Below are 19,300 nucleotides of genomic sequence, written 5' to 3' on the forward strand. Positions count from 1 at the left end.
CCGTGCCTAAGACGCTAATTAGTAAAATGAATAACAATATTAGTAACCGCATAAAGAAATATCAATATTAGTAGTAATAGAATATATAATTATTTGTTAATTAATTAATTAGATAAATAGGGTATCGAAACCAAACTGAAGAAGTTGTATTCTCTTCTCTCTTCTTTGTTTCTCTTTTTCTCTTTCTCTCTCTCTCTTCGTTCTTCTTCCCTACAAGCACCGAGTCACAGACTCACCGATCTTCCGATTCCCTTTCGTCTTGGTTTATGAGGTATCTTCTCTCGTTCTCTTTTCTTCGATGCGCTTTCGCTTTTCGCGTTTCACCGATCTAAATCATAACGATGCAATCCCTTTCCAAATTCTCCTTCGCTGCTTTAATCGTAAAACAGATCAGCGATTTTTTTATGTTCCGTCGCGATTTTCTTAGATCCAGAGGCTTCTCTACGATTCGCTTTTCAGAGACCTATTCCGAATTACTTTTTCGCCCTTTCGGTTGCCCTAATTTCCGTGATTTCGATTTCGAGGGCTTTTTTTTTTTTTTTTTTTTTTTTTTTTTTTTTTTACCTTTTATTAAATTAGTGTGACTCAAATATGAATAATGTTTAAAAATTATTGTTATTCTTTTTTCTTTTTTCTTTTTCTGTTACTAATCTCGATTGTTCTTGTTGCAGCTCGAAGGAGAGACCCACTCTTGGGTAAGTTTTATTCTCGCTTTGTGATAATGCCTTGTTCTCTTTTAACATGTTTTGTTTAGCTAAGATATGTTATGATCTTTTTATGCTCCGTGCGTGCGTTTTGAATAATCATGCGCTGTATGCTGATATGTTATGTCAACCATGCTTGATTAAGCTGATATACTATGAACATTTCGCTGGAAGGAAAATGAAAATATGATATAGTTATTGAGATTTTTGTGTTATTTATAATGCATGTATAAACTATGTTGAGGATCTTATCTTTTGTCTGTTTATTTCAATTCTCAGTGGCACGCGGATTAAGACCCGCAAACGGAATATTGCAGCGCCGCTGGACCCTGCAGCATTCTCGGATGCAGTGGTCCAGATTTATTTGGATAATGCTGGTGATTTGGTAATATTACCGTTTCATTTTGCAGTCTATTTATTTATTGACTGTTTGAATTGCACACTGTCTCGCACATATTCATTCATTCATAATTCATATGACTGATTTAGTAATTTGTGCTTGTAGGAACTTATTGCTAGGAGCATTGAATCTTCAGACCTTAACTTCTCAAGATACGGTGACACCTTTTTCGAGGCAAGCTTTCCTAAACCAGCAGAAAAACTTTATTGTCTATTTGTTCATTTCTCTACTATGGGTTTTTGATGAGCTTTTTGGAAATAATTGGTTTTGAATTTTTATTATAGAGAACTGGATGCATAATTCTTGCTATTGTTGAATTCAGTCGTTGGTGGTATCTATAACTATTATGTTGTGGCATGCTTTGATGCTGTCTGCTTTATCAATACCTTCTCAATTTGTGTGTGGTTGTTCGAATACTATCTTTTTTTTTTTTTTGCTATTCTCTCTGTGGGTGCTGTTCCCTAGTGAATACAGTGTTCTCATTTTTATTTTTTGCTTCCTGTGTATAATGACTATTTTCCCAGGATACCATTCTCCCAGTGGATCTGATGTGCTGCATGTTACTGTGATATTTACATCTGTAACTGTACTCTACTAAGATCTGGGTTACACAGATAGCATTAATGTGGATCCAATACCCTGAACTTTAAATTTAATTCACATTCTTCATGATGAAGGGACCTTTTTTTCATTGCTGAAAATTTTTTACCTTTACAATAAGTGGCTGACACAGTCTAGTTTCTTTTTTGGGTGGTGGGATATTGAATATAACATTTTATTTCCTTACATATTCCTTTTACTAGAGCATCAACACAGTCATTATCTAATTTTAATGTTCTTGATGCATTCTAGTTTTTTTTTGTCCACTGATTTGTTCCTGCCTTACAAATGTCTCCTACTAACCAATTACTCTGCTTAACTTTTATTACTATAGGTTGTTTTCACTGGGGGTCGTACACAACCTGGAACTACCAAGCCTGATGAGGGGGACCGCCATCCGTACTCTATAATAGAGTGTGAGCCTAAACGTGAAGTCATCTTACCATCTGTAATCTACATACAGAAGATTTTGCGGCGAAGGCCATTTCTGATCAAGAACCTTGAAAATGTCATGCGAAAATTCCTCCAGTCCTTGGAGCTTTTCGAGGAAAATGAGAGGAAAAAGTTGGCAATTTTCACAGCACTGGCATTCTCCCAGAAGCTGTCTGGTCTCCCACCCGAGACTGTGTTCCAACCACTTCTTAAAGATAACCTTGTGGCCAAAGGGCTAGTTCTGTCATTTATGACTGACTTCTTTAAGGAATATCTGATTGACAACAGCCTTGATGATCTTATTTCAATTCTGAAACGGGGAAAAATAGAGGATAATCTTTTGGACTTTTTCCCCCCTACAAAAAGATCTAATGAAGTTTTCTCTGAGCATTTCAGGTAAGTCTGGCTTATTAGTGAAAATGACATATCTTTGTTGAAAAGTGCTTTAAGATTATTTTTTCTCATTATTTTTTGCAGCATACTAATACTCGTGAAATTTAATCCTAATGCAATGTTTGGCTGAATATGATATTAAAGCTATTCTGTGGCTTTTCAGTATTGTATCACTTGACCTTGTGTAATCTTAATTCTTAAATAGCATGTTAGAAAGGCTTGCAAGCCTTAATTATTATCCTTGGGTTTTGTTAAAGATTAAAGCTCAGCATACCAAGTGCTGTTTCTTTTTTCTTTCTTCCAAAGAAATGTAGTTGAATGGACTGCACAAGGCCTGAAATCATGCCTTACAATGCTAGTAGTGAATTATTAATCTTCTATTATCTAAAGTGTGGAATTTTATTGTTTCTGAATCTGTTGTAGCATTCTGCTTGTTGGACATTTGCTAATTGATCATCTAAAATGAGTCTTTTAATCTGTTTAAAGTGTGTAACAGTTTTATTGTTGGATATTTAGTTAGAGGCTAGTATATTTCGTTTTTCCATTCTCTATTGTTCTGTTACCTATGGTGGAAACTTATATATCATTGTCAATTTTTTAGCAAGGAAGGGCTGGTGGCCTTGGTGGAGTATAATGAAAAGAAAATTTTTGAGGTGAAACTTAAGGAAATGAAGTCTGCTTTAACGACACAAATAACTGAGGAGGCTGATACATCTGAAGTCATCGAGACTGTGAAGCTGCGAGTTAGAGATGCTAAATTGCCTGACAGTGAGGTGGTGCGGGTTGTGTGGGATGTTTTAATGGATGCTGTACAGTGGTCTGGAAAAAATCAGCAACAGAATGCAAATGCAGCCCTTCGTCAGGTATCCTCTAGATATTTTGCTTCTCTCGGGAATTTTTTGCCCTTGTTGTCTTTTACGTTGTACACTTAGGTTTCTTATTGAACAGAAAAGAGATGCAAGTATGGGGTATTGAGTTTTTTATGACCTTATTCAAGTTAACGGTTTTTCATATAGGAATTTATTTGTTGGTAATTTGCCTTTGTTTTTTTAACGGTTTCATTTAACCTTGAGTCTGTTTTCAACTTTAGGTTATTTTACCTATTTCCAAAGAACTGCTGAGAAGCTTATGAGTTATGACAGTATCCAGAAGCTAGCTGAGTACTGTATAGCATGTTCTGGGTGGTAGATATTTTGTTCTTATAGTGTTAAGACATGCACAATTTGATTCTTTTTAGCGGTTACATAATCTTAGTTAACGGATTTGACGTGTAACTGCTTATAAAGAAAACTATTTAATGAATTAGCTTTTCTACGTGCCACGTTTTATCTTTGTAAAAGTTGATGACAACACTGTGTTCGTGATAAAGGTGAAAACTTGGGCAGAACTGTTGAATACATTCTGCACCACTGGGAAGCTTGAGCTGGAACTGATGTACAAAGTACAGATGCAATGCTATGAGGACGCTAAGCTGATGAAGCTGTTCCCTGAGATCATTAGATCTCTTTATGACCAGGATGTGCTGGCTGAAGATACCATTCTTCATTGGTTCCGAAAAGGAACAAATAGCAAGGGAAGGTATGGAATTTGTTGTGGATGTCATTTATAGTTTCCTTGTTCATGGTGTCTGTAATTTTACCTGTTACTTACTGCTGCTGCTTATTTGGGAAAATGGTACAGGCAAACCTTTGTGAAGGCGCTAGAACCCTTTGTTAATTGGCTGGAGGAGGCTGAAGAGGAGGAGTAAGTGTGGTGGAGGTTCAGGGCTGACGATAATATGTTGTCTTCAGCTCAGCTCTTGTACCATTAGCTAAGATATTGGCCCGTTCTCTCTTAAGTTGGATTCTACCTAATTTGTACTGATAATCTATTTTTATTTTATTTGTCTGTGTTTGTGTTTGACTCCTCGTTGGGACATATCACGGTGCTTGCGTACTTTGATATGTTATCCGGGTGCATTACTACTGTATTTTGAGTGGTCACTTCAATAATGGGTGGACTCTATCCCTGTTGACTTATTATCGTTTCTAGTTCACTGCTTGGTAAATTCTATTGGTTGTACTAATTGAATGTGAACGTGAGAGTTGAGAGTGCTATAATAATTTCGGTGTTTAGTTCTAGGAAAAAGTAAGACGTTTTAAGGGTATTGATAACAAGCGCTTTAAAGTCATTGATTAATATTGATAAACTAAGTTATTTTGAAAATTGTGTTAGGAATATACTGCTTCCGCCGCTTTAAAATATTTTTTTTTGAAAGATTTCTATACATATACACAAACCAAATAAAGTAAGTTATAAATAAAATAGTTGCTTCACTTTCAGTGTTATCTTGAAAGATATCTTACATTAGTTAAAGATACGAGGGGAAGAGAGATTGAAATGTGCTATTTAATTTTTAAAGTTTTTTTACTTGGTCTATTGAAAGTTATTTTTCCTCCTTTCTTCTATAAAATTAAAGTCTCTAATTCTTTTAAAAATATTTCAGGTGTTTAGCTTATTTTGTTAAGAAAAAAACGCTAAATTATACTTGAACTCTATATTCTTTTTTATAAACTTTTCTACTCTAGTCTTCTTTTCCCGTCTTTTAGTTGGAGAATAAATAAGTTATTTATAATTTATGGATATATAAAATTGTGAAGTATTTGAAAATAAGCGAGAATATACCATTTTATAAAATTGTTTAACTTTTTAGAATTTTAACTAAATTAAGTTTAGGCTTTGAATCATCTAGATAAACAAGAATACAACATTTAAAAAAAAAAAATTTCTCCCTTGTTTCTACAGGCCGTAGCTGAACATCATGTGCGCAAAAAATAAAGAAAGTATAGAAAATATGAAGAAAACTTTGCAGCATCCTTAATCATATCAATAATAAAAAAAGTCCAAGACAACATTTTCCCTCATAAAAAAAAACTAAACTAAACTACAATAAAACAATTTCTAGAAGTGCAAGCTGAATGGCATGATTGGAAAGCTCTCTTGTCATCTATTGGAAAACAGTTATTGAGCAAAATTTTATTGGTTAAATTAAATTATATCATAGAACATTAATCAAATGAATTGGACCTCTTTCCAGGTCAGCCCATGTATGCCTCTTGTCCTTCGCACTCAGAATTAGATGAATAAAAAAAATAATATCTTTCAGGTCATCGCATGCATGCCTCTGGCCTTTTGCATTGAGAATTATGTGAATAAAAACTTTTCCCACTCCTTTCATAGTCTATAGTAAAAACATCTTGCTAATTCACGGACGAAATCGACTATCTACTCTTAACAAAATGCAGTAGCAAGTAGCAACACTTCCTCTAAGCTCTAACCAAAAACCGAACCTAAGCAAAGCAAAACAAAACAAAACAAAACAAGAAGCGAGTGTTCACAATGGCTTTGTCGTGTCTCACTCTCAGTCTCAGTGGCAATCCTTCTTCCCTCATCTTCAAATGCAAAGCCTCCCTCCCCACCGCCCTCCACGCCCTCGACGCCGCCCACATCCGACGCGCCGCCCTCCTCGCCGACAAGTCCGCCGGCTTCACCTCCCCCCACCCCAACTTCGGATGCGTCATCGTCGCCCCTTCCGGCCACGTCGCCGGCGAGGCCTACCTCTACGCGCAGGGCACCGCCGCCGCCGAGGTGCAGGCCGTCGCCGCCGCTGCCGAGAGCTGCCGCGGCGCCACCGCCTACCTCAACATGGAGCCCGGCGACTGCCACGGCGACCACAGCGCCGTGTCCGCTCTGCTCCAGGTTCTTCACCTTTCCTTTGATTGGAATTCGTGCGTTGCGATGTTGTTGCTCACGAATACGATGGTGTTTGGGGTCTAGTTTGTGTTTTGTAGCTGATAAATGACCGTGCCGTGTGTGTGAAACCAAACTAGGGAGGGGTGAAAAGGGTTGTGATTGGAATGAGGCATCCCCTGCAACATCTCCGTGGCAATGCTGTGAGGGCACTCAGAAATCAAGGGTTGCATGTTGACCTTTTTGGAGAGGATCTCACTGGTAATCTCATCGAGGTGTGTTCACTGCATCCATTTTTGTTTTAATTGAACACTAAAAGCAACATAGCTTTATAATGTTTTTGGTTTTGTTGAAATTTTCAGTTGTTTTTTCATAGACCTCCATGGGGTTTAATTGATTTGTTTTTAGAATTAAATTAGAATACACCGATGGTGTAAAAGTTTCTGTACTAAAAAATGGAGTCCATTTGAATAAACTTCTTCTGAAACACTTTTAGGGAAAAAAAATTATGAAAAAAAGTGAAATTAGCTTCTCCATAACTTATGCACACGTTACAAAAAGAGTTTTTGGAGAAGCTAATATGAGAGAACTTCTACAAATTGACTTAAGTATAAGCTAATTTTAACTTAAAATGAAGCTAATTTCATTTTTCTTTCCTATTTTGTTCTCTTGCAAGTGTTTTGGGAAATGTTTATCCAACACAAACCCCATGGCCATCTATGTATGGTAAGATTGTTGAACTTTGTATAATAATTACTTTAAAAACCATATGATTTCTAATTGGTTGACAGTATGAAGATCTAAACAGTAAACACTGATAGTGCATGAAACTTTTTTTTTTTTTTTTTGTTCACATGTATGCAATGTTGTGTGTTCTTTGCAGGAAGCCCAGAAAGAGTGTCTTCTTGTCAATGCACCTTTGATTTGTAGAGCTGCTTCACGTGTTCCCTTTTCTGTTCTCAAGTACGCAATGACCCTTGATGGTGAGATGAGAATTCTATTCATTTTCCCTTTTCTTGAACGGATTATAGTAAAAGAAATTGTGTTACTCGGGTATTTGTCTAGTTGGTCTTTACCTTTTACTTCTGCAGGAAAAATTGCTGCTAGCTCTGGCCATGCATCATGGATAAGCAGCAAGCAGTCTAGACATCTAGTTTTTGAGTTACGAGGTAGAAGTGATGCCATTATTGTTGGGGGGAATACAGTTCGAATGGACAGTGAGTATCGTCATTACTGCCTTTGAATTTCTCTGAATTTGAATTTTTATAGTTTAACTCCCTTGATAATTAATCAGATCCAAGACTAACGGCCAGACATGGAGGAGGGCATATGCCAATGCGAGTTGTAATGTCCCAGACTCTTGATCTTCCAGAGGAAGCAAATCTGTGGGACATGTCTGAGGTTTCTACCATAGTTGTAACACAAAGGGGTGCAAGGAGGAGTTTCCAGAAGCAGCTTGCATCTAAAGGAGTTGAGGTTGTGGAGTTTGACATATTGAATCCCCGAGAAGTTATGGAGTATTTCCATGATCGTGGTTATCTTTCAATTTTATGGGAATGTGGAGGAGCACTGGCTGCATCTGCTATTTCATCTGGAGTAATTCACAAGGTGTTGTTCATGCTTTCATTTTTTTTTTCTTCTTGGAAATATTAAATGGGGTTCCACACTTCCACTTGTTATTGGCATAGTTAGATACTTTTCAGTTTTTGCAATTAATTTACTGCTATGTAGTAGATTATATGCTAATAATAGATAGGCACCAGAAGGGTTGTACACAATCTTATGGGATAATCAAGAGACATTCACGGAATGCTTTTCTATGTTTTGATCATCCACCAAAATAATTAGTAATATAATATTTCTTGGCCTTAAGCAGGAGCCAGAAAACTATTGAGCTAAAAGGAAGTTTAATATAAGCTTAACTTGATAATAGTTGTTTTTCTTTTAACTGGCTGAAAATAATAAAATTCTATTAGAAATTAAAGTACAGATAAGAATGAAAAATATGTAGGATATAAAATGATACCCCTTTGTTGCTGTCTCAGTTTTCTTGTTTTGTGTTCTACATAGTTGTTTTTTTCTGGGTAGGGGGTTTCGGTGACAAAGATACTAACCTTACCAAATGCAGAAATGCATCATTTGTTTGGATAGTTGTACTCAATTAGTGATGCACAAACTCCAATTAGAATTCATTTGGCTTAGCTGGCTTTATCTTGTTTTAATTTTATTTGTATAATATGTTGGATAATGGTGATATTATGTCCTTCAGGTTTATGCTTTTGTTGCTCCTAAAATTATTGGTGGAAAGAATGCACCATCTCCCGTGGGTGAACTTGGGATGGTTGAGATGTCACAAGCTTTAAATCTAATTGATGTTTGCTATAAACAGGTTAGTAGGAGTTCTTTGAGTTTCCTTTACAAGTACTGAGATTTTCCCCCTTTCAAATTATATGTTTGACCTATGCATTTATTGCTGAATCTATGATACATCCAAGGAAAAAGTTATGGTATTTCTAGCATTGGATATTTTAGTTGATGTAATTTCCAATTGAGCTGCATTGTTCTTGATATATATATATATATATATATAATTTTATTTTATTTTTATTTTATGAGACTGTGTTACTGATACTGTAATGCAGGTTGGGCCTGACATGCTTATTAGTGGATTTCTTCAGCCCTTACCAGACATCATACCTGTAATCCCATCACGTGATGAAACTTTTGTCGTGGATCCTACTGTCTCACCTGAGTCAAGGATCATATTTTTCTATAAAGCATGGGATCCTTACGGTGCATTGTCAAATTTCTCTCCTCATCCCATTCAAATGCTTGATGAAAATGGTGATTATGTGACTTGGTTGACTGTTGAGCATTACTACCAGGTACTTGATTTTTTTTTTGTTGCATTTTTTCTGTTTTCATTTGCTGTTTTGTTGCATTGCTAATAGATATAATTTTATGTGTAGGCACACAAGTTTTTTGGGGTGAATGATCCTTTGGCACAAGATTGTGTTGAAAGGATTAAATCTGCAAAAAGTCCAGAAGAAGCTGCAAGAATAGGAAGGTCAATGCAAAGGCTGAAACCTTATCTGGTATAATCCTCTGTGGTTTCAAACTTTTCTCAAACTCTTAATCTGATATGGAAGGGAGGAGGGACATAAAGGGGCTAAAATTTCTCCCCTTTCATTTTTTTACCTTTACTTCCACTATTGGGGAGATTCGGAAGGGAGGGAAATAATACTATTACCTTTGGTTCTAATTATAAGCAACATAGAACAAATCATCAAGATCAAGAACAGTAATTAAATTAGTTATTTTTAATTAATGCTACCATAAATTTCCAAAGATTTATATTTAATGGAAGTACTCATAATTCAACGAATATGGAACAAGTGAGTACATAAGAAATAGAGTTAACAATAAATTAAGGGTATAAAAGAAATTTATCTTAGTAACTTTATGAACCGTTGATTATTGCTTATAATTAGGACTAAAGAAAAATTTAATTTGTTGTTTATAATTAAGATCAAATGTAATATATGTTTGTAAACTTTATTGGCTAAATTATCCTTAGTTTGATTACTCGAACTTGATGCCTTTATCTGTTTACGATATAATAGTAAATAGCCACATGCCCCTCATTACCTTGTGCTAAATTTAACTCTGGAAGAATAGGGGCTACAAGAATTGAATTTCAGACCAGTTGGTCATAGAGCTTTGATATCAAGTCATGAACCAACTATCCCATACAAGGCATGCTTTTATCCCTATTGCAGAAGTAACTATCATGTGGTAGATCGTTTTTCTAATGAGATGTCTGTTCGCTTATAGTGTGTAGCTATGAATAAGTATGGTTTCCCTCTGAAAGATGCTGTTTCAAGGCCCATCCATTAGTTTGAGATGTTATGCGAATGATATTTCAATCCATGGCTTTTTTTTTCTCAGTTAGTTGTTTGTTCTTTGGAGGGATTAAAATAGAAAAAACGTAAGAAATCTTATTTAGATTTTGGGGAGAAAATTAGACTATAGAATATACATTAGCTAGGGTCATGATGTCCAAAGCATGTTATGTTGGATTGGTTCCTTTCCCTTTTCCTTGAAAGAGGACTGAAACTTTCTTATTGGGCACACAGATAAACTCTGACTGGGACAACATAAAGATTGATGTCATGTACAAGGCACTGAAATGCAAGTTCTCAATGTACCCACATTTGAATTCTATGCTGCTCTCTACTGCTGGTTCTGTTCTAGTTGAGGCTTCACCTCATGATCTGTTTTGGGGCGGAGGTCGAGAGGGAGAAGGCTTAAATTATCTTGGCAGACTGTTGATGAAATTGAGATCAGAGTTTCTTGGGGAATCTTCATCATCAAGTGAGACATCTAGTTTAACTGTGTAGTGGTTTCAAATTTCAAAGAAAAGAGTAACAATATTTTGATATAGAATTGCCAAAACTGTTTGTTGTGCAACATGTCATGGACAAAACCATGTCACCATCTTGTTAGTTTACTGATATTTTGCTCAGAGGGACTTCCATTCAAGTCTTCAGCTATGTTCCAATTTTACTTTATGTGCCGTTTCCCATTTTGATATCCATGTTGACATGATAATTTAGTGCAGATGTGAATATGCAGTAGAGTATCGCGTTAAAATTTTTGTTAAACATTGGATGTCAAATTAACAGATGAATCAGAATTGCACAATTACAACAGTGGTGGATCAAATTTGTGAAAAGCAGAAGGAGGACCAAATTCAAGAAATAACAATAGTAAAGAGGTCAAATGTGCAATGAAATATTTTTTTATTTGAAGAAAATGTCCTCAGTGATAAGGGTGGATTAAGTTGGTATTATTGGCACCATTAATAGGCCTTAGACAAAGATGGGCCAGCCAAACACTGTTGAATAAACATATAATGTCAATGAGTTAGGAACATGACCTGCCAGTATTTGAACCTTGTCAAACTCCCCCTCTAAATAATGTACTTGTAAAGTGGAAATGCGTGCCAAAATGAGAAAAGATTAATAGAAGTAAATTAAATGTGAACCATAGACATGTTTGTCAAGTGAGAGAGAATAACAAAATTTCATCAAAGGGTAAAAAGCTGTTATTTGTCAAGTGCTCCTCAACTCCCTGGGTCACGGGAAGTTTCTGTGATTGATGTGAACGCTTACTTAATCATGGTTAGGGAGCAATTAATAACGGGCCTAAACCGCAACTACCCCTTCAAGTCACTTATTCTATGGAATCAATGAATCTTTAAGCAAGTGCTATTCTTTAAAAATAGCACCTAGAGCTAGATGTCTAGAACTCTAATTACCTGAGCCGGTTTGTTTTCATCTAGAACTAGAACTAGAATCACATTTGCTACTATAAGAAAATAATAGCATAGTAATGTATTATGATAGGTTAGATTTTTGGATTATCAAAATTACTCTGAACATAAAAGTAAATATTTATTGTGAACACAGTTTACTATAGATGAAAGATTATATAGAGTCACTTTTAAAGTATTATTTTCGGACACAAGTTGTCTTCTAGTAATATTAATTTTATTAAAATCAAAACTAAACTAACAACAAAAACAAACATTTAGGGCTAATTTAGTAGTATAATGAGTAGAAGTAATAGTGATTTTAGTGATGACAACCTTGATGGTTACAAGTGAAGATAGAGGTCACAATGAAGATAATGACACTACTTATAAATTTATAATAACAAGGAGATTGATAAGTAGAAGTGACTTATAATGATAATAATACAAAAAATATCGAATCTTTCAAAAGGATAAATCGAAAACATAAAAACACTTAAAAGTAAAATTAATAATAAATATTTCATTCAATTGATAGATGATTCAACGGTTCAGATAAGAAGACATAACACAATTTTAATAATAAATTAATAATAGTAATGATAGCAACAAAATTGACAAGAGTGACTTGTGATGATAATAATTATAATAGTTATAATATTGAAGATAATAATAACGATGACAATAATAATAAAAAAAATATAATAATAATAAAAATAATGTAATGATTAAAAAAGTTACGATAGTGATTACAATAAATATGGAAAATCCTTGTATGTATGGTGTGAGTACGAGGGTAAAAAATAAATAAATATAATTTTATTTTATTTATTTTCCTAGTAGGACTATTTTTTAACTAATGAACAAGAAAATAAATTTATTCTATCTTATTAACTTACTAAATGATGAATTAAAATAAAATAAAATAACTTATTTTATCGTATTTATTACCTTCCTTTTAGCCATGAAATGAGTGGTGAAGAAATAAAGTTAGAAGTGTCTTTGTTAAAATATAAATATATGTTTCATATGTCTTATTTTAAGTGTGCACAATTGACAAGTATTATTCTTGCAGCGAGAACACGGTACATGTGTGGTGAGCAAACACACGTTTAAACAAAATCTTCTACCTCCTCCTTTCCTTTCTTTATCATTCTCCATTTATATGCTTTGCCATCACATTAACACAAATAGATCCTTCCCTTAGATTTAACGTCAACTTTCACCCCAAATAATAAAAAATATTCACTCTCATTGAAGAATTCTAAAGGTAGTCAATAACAAGAATAGATCCTGTCAAGTGGGGAAAAAAACACTTGGCATAACCATTTTTCAAGATCCCACTATTTATTTTCCTCAATCCCATTTTTATCATAAAAATATATTATATCTAAAGAAATTATTGAAAGATAGGATCTCATGCAATGATAATGCATTAAGAAAAAAATCAAAATCTCACATCAACAAGAGATTAGGTAATTAAATAGTATATAAATAAAAAAATTTCTTATCTTATAAAATAATTTTATAAAGTTGAATTAGACTTAAATTTATTATTTTAAGATGATATCACAACTATTTTAGATCCTAAAAAAGGACCACCAATTATTTATCCATGTAACAAGTCCAAGCCTAATAATACTGAACATAAGTGAATATATTAAAAAAGAATTATACAATCACCATATATAATTATATGCCGTCAAAAATATATTACAAGCCAACATCTTTTTTACTGCTAAGCCTAATAAATGGCAATTGCTAAAACCATATTATGCAAGACAAAGATCCCTACGCAAACTTAAAAAGGTAAGCAAATTGTTATTCTAGAAAGTGCAAAGAAGAGCATAAAGCAAATAAGGAAGGTGCACTACATTAAAAGTTATCAAAATCGCTATTTAAAACGTTTACAATTTAACTTAAAATAATACTTTCTGCCTAGGAACGTTTCAAATCCGTTGTTTAACTTTTTTGAGTAATTATTGAAGTCTTGTTGGTGATGTAGTTAACTTTGAAATTAATAAAACATTTTGAAAATTTGACTGAATCATTTAAAACTGATATATGCTTTCACTGTCATTCATATTATATTACTACTACAGTATAAAATAAAATTTACTTTCATTTGTCACATTAATGATTAATCTCAGGAGAGTTTTTGCGGGTTCCATCATCCAATTAGTTCTCCACCACCAAATTTTTTTTATTATTAATTATTATTTTTTATATAAATATTTCTTTCCATTATCTTATGCATAAAGTGCAGACGTGCACTGCTTCTCCTTGTTTTTGACAAAATTCATGATTTTATTTTTAATAATATAAGTTTGTTCAACTTACAACAGCTAATCACACCAAACCCCAAACATACTTTGAAGAAAAAAAATAAAAGAAGAGTCAAATCATAATTTGTCAAACCCAGACAAAGTTAATTGTTTGATTCGAGATTAAGTTATTACTATTTTACAAAAGAAAAGTATAGGTGGTTATTTCTTTTAGTTGGTATTTTTTAACAGATAGAATTTTCAATTCATATATTTACAATTTATGAAAATGATATAATATATATATATATATATATATATATATATATATATATATATATATATTAAAAAAATTGATTCACAACTTTTAGTGAGAATCCTTGAATTTACCTTTTATTTTCAAGGCTTTCTGAAAAATCATGTGAATAAGTTTATGTTATTTTCTTTATGTTCATAAAATAATAAATTAATAGTTTCTAGTTATGGATAAAAGCATCTTAATTAAAATGAAAAACATAAAAAAAAAACAATATGAAAATCTTTCAGCCAGATAAGATAGCTAATTGAATTAGCTACACTAATTGTTCGATTTATAACAGTCAAGCAAATAGATAAACAAACAGAAAATTGGTGTTGCCTAAAGCCTAAAACGTGTTGTGAGGAATTGAATCAATCATTAATTAGTTTGACAAATAGATTGTCTGTCAAATAAGTGGTGTATAATTTATTTTTGTCAAAATAAGTGGTTTTGACAAGTAGATCGTTTGACAAGTCATTTTAATTAGTTTATAATTTATTTCACTAATTTATAAATTTATCTGATTAACAAATGAACCTATCTTATTAATTTATAATATTTTCAATTATATATAAAGTATCGCTTAAGTGTATAATTTATTGTTATTTTTTGTTTCATTTTTTTACTTTTGATATTTTTTAAAATTTCACATTTGCTATCTTCTTTGATACTGCACTATTTATTTTAATTATTGCAACATCTATTTTGATTTAAATAAAATATTTGATCTTTAATTAAAAAATTTAAAAGGCTCAAAATTAAGTAAAAAAATTAGAACTATAATTATAAAAAAACGAAATTTATCTAAAAATTAAAAATTATAAACACATGCCTTTTATATTTTATATTTATTAGTTAATTTGATAATTAATTTTACTAAATATACAATGTAATAAGTTAAGTTAATTGTTTTCAACTAATACGTACAAAAAAAAAAGTAGTTTTCAACTAATAGTTTTTAATAAAAAAAAATTAGTTTTTGAACGTTTGGTTAACTTTTCAGCTTTTATCTAATTCATTAACTATTTTTCTCGAATATAAAAAAAAATAGTGAAATTTCATAAATGAATCTATCCTTTATACGACCATGCCTAACATTATTATGTATATGACGATTTCATCACTTTGTTTTTCAGATCTGCATGATAATTAATTTGCTTCAGGCCCATATGAATGTTAAAAATATGATCTTTTTACCTCGACATTTTCTTGAAAAATCTCTTTGCAATGATTATCAAATATAAACTTATTCTATTGTAATTTTCTTTTTCAATTAAAGCAATGATTCACTTATTTTAAAAATAATTTTATTTATATTTATTTTACTCGATAATTTATGTTTTATATTAAATTTTAATGATCTAATAGTTGAATTAAAATTTATTAACATATAAATTAAGTCTGTAAATTTTTAAAAAATTTAAAAATTATTTGATTTTTTATGATTATCTATCAATTTGAATTAATGAAACAAAGTATTAAATAGTTTTTAAATTTTTAAAAATTTACAAACTTGATTTATATATTAAGAATTTTTAATTAAAAATTTGATCTAAAATATGAGATATTAGTTGGCATAAATATAAATAGATTTATTCTTGAAAAGTGGATCTTTTCTTTTTTAGTTGTGTTATTAATCTCTTGACTACTCGAATTTATTTCTATCGAGCCAATACTTTTTTTATTTAGGCAAAAAAAAATAAAAAAAAATAGTGTAAGATTCAATTTTTTATTGTAATGATTGTAATATATATATATATTATTTTTTATTTTATATAATTATGCTTGAAATATTTTATAATGCGTATGCCTATAATAATTTCATGGAAACTTAATATATATTTTTTTTGTCACATCTAAAGATCTAGTTCCTTGTGAGTGAACAACAACAAACTTCATATATTGTTATATTTGTAACGATCCGTTATGATCGATCATTATATTTAACAAAATCAACTACTAACAATAAAAAAAAAAAGAAATATAATTGCCTAAAATTAACATACAAATCATTATGAAATAAACTATACAAGTTTATATGTATATACCATAATTAAAAAATAACGGTAATATATAATCTTAGGTTATCGGTCAAGCAACACTACAACATCTATACAAAAATGATAATAAGCTACATTGTCAACAACACAGCTCCCACTACGCCTCCAGCCTAACCATGCCCTACTCCCATGAAAATATGATCATCGCAATCCAATTACCAAGAAACATGCAAAGGTAAGTAATGTAAAAAGAATATAACATGATAAAGTATAGAATAAGAGTGTTTATACTAATCACCAACATGTAAACCATACACAGCATTACCTCATGGATTACAACACTTGCAACACCACAACAACTCAACATGGCATCAAACAAGTTTGAAAGACAAACAATTTAAGCATATCAACCTTACACCAGAACCTTGCCATCCAACATACAACATCACATAAAATATGAACAATCACCAAAACAACACACCATACACATACACCTCAATTAATGCATCATCATGCATTTACTTACGAAGATCTCTTACACTAAGGCGAACAGTCTAAGTGGTTTGACCTTATCAAACCAAAATATATTTTTACACATGCTAGATCAACAGTCAAATTGGGATACTAATCCCTACAATATGATTTCTTGGATGTCACTACTAAATTTAAGAAAGTGTAATATCATTGTTAAGTATAACATAACTTGGGTATAGGCATACCATGATTCTAACATGCATTAACCAAGTCACCTATGGATTTAGCCAACTAACTATCCTTGTGATACCACGTAACTCTCTAGTAATCAGTTAAGGTTTTTAGTCATCAATTTCATACATTACTCCAACATTAATTAAGGATTTAGAAAAGACTCAACAATCTGCTCTAAGAGATAATGCCTACTCAAGGAATATTTTTCAACAATTGACCTTATAAAGCACTACACCAATATCCACATTATGGGGTATCCAACTTTTGAAAATATCATTTCCTCTAATCTTAAGTCAATCAATAAGCCCAAATGCCTGACATTCTTGGCATCAACACCTCAACACGTCAATATCATGCCTAAATGCCTAAAGCATTCTCAATATCGACACCTCAACAAGTTAACACTCATGCAACATATTTTGCCTAAATGTTTAAAGCATTCTCAACGTTAACACCTCAATAGTTCACAATCATGCGATGTATCATGTCTAAATGTCTAAAGCATTCTCAATATCAAATCTTAACAATTTAACAATCATAAAATCTATACATTTTATATCATATACATATATAATGACATCCATCAACACACAACGTGCAACAAATTCCTTTAACATATTCATGTTCACCATTTCATCAATTGAACAACAAAAGTTTTCAAAATAAATCGTGCCTGATGCCACATACCTTGCGTTTGACGCCATTAAGGTAGGAAGCTCTTTACCTCGACCATGCCCGACACCACTCAACTCGCGCCCGTTATGGATGAGGTAGGGAACCCCTAGGCCCTTATACTTGGCATGAGAAAAATCCACGGTCAACCCCAAATTAGGTAGAGACAAGTCTTTCTCCTCACGTTTGACACCACTTCATTGGTGCTCAACATTAGTTCAGGTAGAGCCAATTCTCTCACCTTGTGTCCAACACCATTTAAACCATGTCAGATGTGGCCAAGTTATAGGCTATTCTCTCTCCTTACACCCATTGTCACTAATCCCACATTTGGTGTGAGTAAAATAGAGAACCCTTGATTTGAGCCACGTTCGGTGCCATGAAGGCACACTCAACGCGATGATGAGTTTTGCACTTAACTGGCCACAAATTTGGCTCATTCCACTTGAAAATCAAGAAATCCCAAACATACAACACAATATATTATAAATATGCATCATCCACAACTCATTTTACACCAAAATTGTAACGACCCGCCATGGTCTCTACACTTAGTGGAATCGCACTACTACTAGTGAACTAAGGAAAATATTAAATTGGATAACTCATACATACAGGTATAGATAAGAATAAAAATAACCAAATTCTTTAAATACAAAATAAAATGCCATATATGTACAGTCATCCCAAAAATAATATTTCCTAGTGCCGGTCAAACAGACAAAAATCGCTACCCAAAATGGTAACCCTAACACGAGGATCAAACTCCCCGTCTCGCAGCGGTCACCTCGACTCCAAGCTAGCCCTGATCTGCTCCCATACCAAGTATGATCATCGCAGTTCCACCACATGGAAACAGAAGGGTAAGCTAGAATTCACAAATGAATCATAATAATCTATATTACACAATCGTATTCATAGAGTCACACCATACACTCTATCCAATACTACTCATGCATAAAATACAATCCACCAATCATGAAGTCAAACACCACACTTCATCATATTAATAATCATACAATAAATGCATCTCATGACAGATATCAATGCATATCAATCATCTAATGCTTCGTCACGCATACACCTAGGAGATCTCCACAACAATAGAGCTGTATAAGTGACATTCCATCCTACCGAAACCACCCCAACCGTTTTCACGCCCAATGCGCCCGCTCGGTCACAGCTAAACAGGATATATAATCCTCCCTCGGGTTTACTCGGATGATGTCACTTACACAATTGGAAGTCCAGATCCACCGTCAGGTATAGCACAGCTGGGTACGGGCTTACCACGACCTTGGCATGCATTAACCAAGTCAATTGTGGAGTTCGCCCACCGACTATCCGCAAGGATCCACGCACCTTCCCGAGTACTTGGTTAAGGGAATAACCCTCGACCTCATACCCCGCTCCAACACTAGCTAAGGACTTAGAGGAGACTCACCCAACCCAGTGGCCTATCTGAGCACCACTCTCCCAAATCCAGTGGCCTCCCAGAGCACCACTCTCATATATCAGTGGTCTATCCAAGCACCACTCTCAAGAGACTCTATGTGAGCTCTTCCAGTTCGAAAATATTTTTCTTCTCCTCAAGTCCTAGGCTAGACTCATGCCATAGGCATCACATGCAATCATGCATCATACATCATAATGGTCTGCCCACCATCATGATCAACAATCATACACTTGTCATAAGACATCACATGTAATAATGCATCATACATCATAATGGTCTGCCCACCATTATGATCAACAATCATACTCATATGAACATATACGCATGTCA

At 33.1% G+C, this 19,300-nt stretch overlaps 2 protein-coding genes across 2 annotated transcripts; both read left to right on the plus strand.

Annotated features, from left to right (window-relative positions):
- The first annotated feature begins 116 nt into the window (after positions 1-116).
- LOC109802285 (uncharacterized) lies at positions 117-4,547 on the plus strand. The gene is made up of 8 exons (XM_020363589.3): positions 117-271; positions 672-695; positions 984-1,089; positions 1,210-1,278; positions 2,039-2,532; positions 3,131-3,392; positions 3,899-4,107; positions 4,210-4,547. Exons 1-8 carry the CDS (start codon positions 267-269, stop codon positions 4,274-4,276), a joined length of 1,236 nt encoding a protein of 411 aa, XP_020219178.1. The 5' UTR covers positions 117-266; the 3' UTR covers positions 4,277-4,547.
- A 683-nt stretch (positions 4,548-5,230) lies between these two features.
- On the plus strand, positions 5,231-10,807 carry LOC109801804 (cytidine/deoxycytidylate deaminase family protein). The gene is made up of 9 exons (XM_020362927.3): positions 5,231-6,267; positions 6,399-6,533; positions 7,142-7,241; positions 7,350-7,475; positions 7,553-7,866; positions 8,528-8,647; positions 8,901-9,143; positions 9,228-9,353; positions 10,395-10,807. The coding sequence occupies exons 1-9, from the start codon at positions 5,908-5,910 to the stop codon at positions 10,656-10,658; spliced, it is 1,788 nt and encodes a 595-aa protein (XP_020218516.1). The 5' UTR covers positions 5,231-5,907; the 3' UTR covers positions 10,659-10,807.
- Positions 10,808-19,300: the final 8,493 nt, after the last annotated feature.

The sequence above is a fragment of the Cajanus cajan genome, chromosome 4 (genome assembly GCF_000230855.2).
Source record: "Cajanus cajan strain Asha chromosome 4, NIPB_CcT2T_4, whole genome shotgun sequence".
In the NCBI taxonomy this organism is placed as follows: Eukaryota; Viridiplantae; Streptophyta; class Magnoliopsida; order Fabales; family Fabaceae; genus Cajanus; species Cajanus cajan.

Bases quoted from the DNA above. Each gene is read 5' to 3' on its own strand.
- LOC109802285 (XM_020363589.3), top strand. The intron at 696-983 runs GTAAGTTTTATT...TTCAATTCTCAG, and splicing joins AAGGAGAGACCCACTCTTGG to TGGCACGCGGATTAAGACCC. The intron at 1,090-1,209 runs GTAATATTACCG...TTGTGCTTGTAG, and splicing joins TGGATAATGCTGGTGATTTG to GAACTTATTGCTAGGAGCAT.
- LOC109801804 (XM_020362927.3), top strand. From the start codon at position 5,908: ATGGCTTTGTCGTGTCTCACTCTCAGTCTCAGTGGCAATCCTTCTTCC. The intron at 6,268-6,398 runs GTTCTTCACCTT...AAACCAAACTAG, and splicing joins CCGTGTCCGCTCTGCTCCAG to GGAGGGGTGAAAAGGGTTGT. The intron at 6,534-7,141 runs GTGTGTTCACTG...TGTTCTTTGCAG, and splicing joins TCACTGGTAATCTCATCGAG to GAAGCCCAGAAAGAGTGTCT.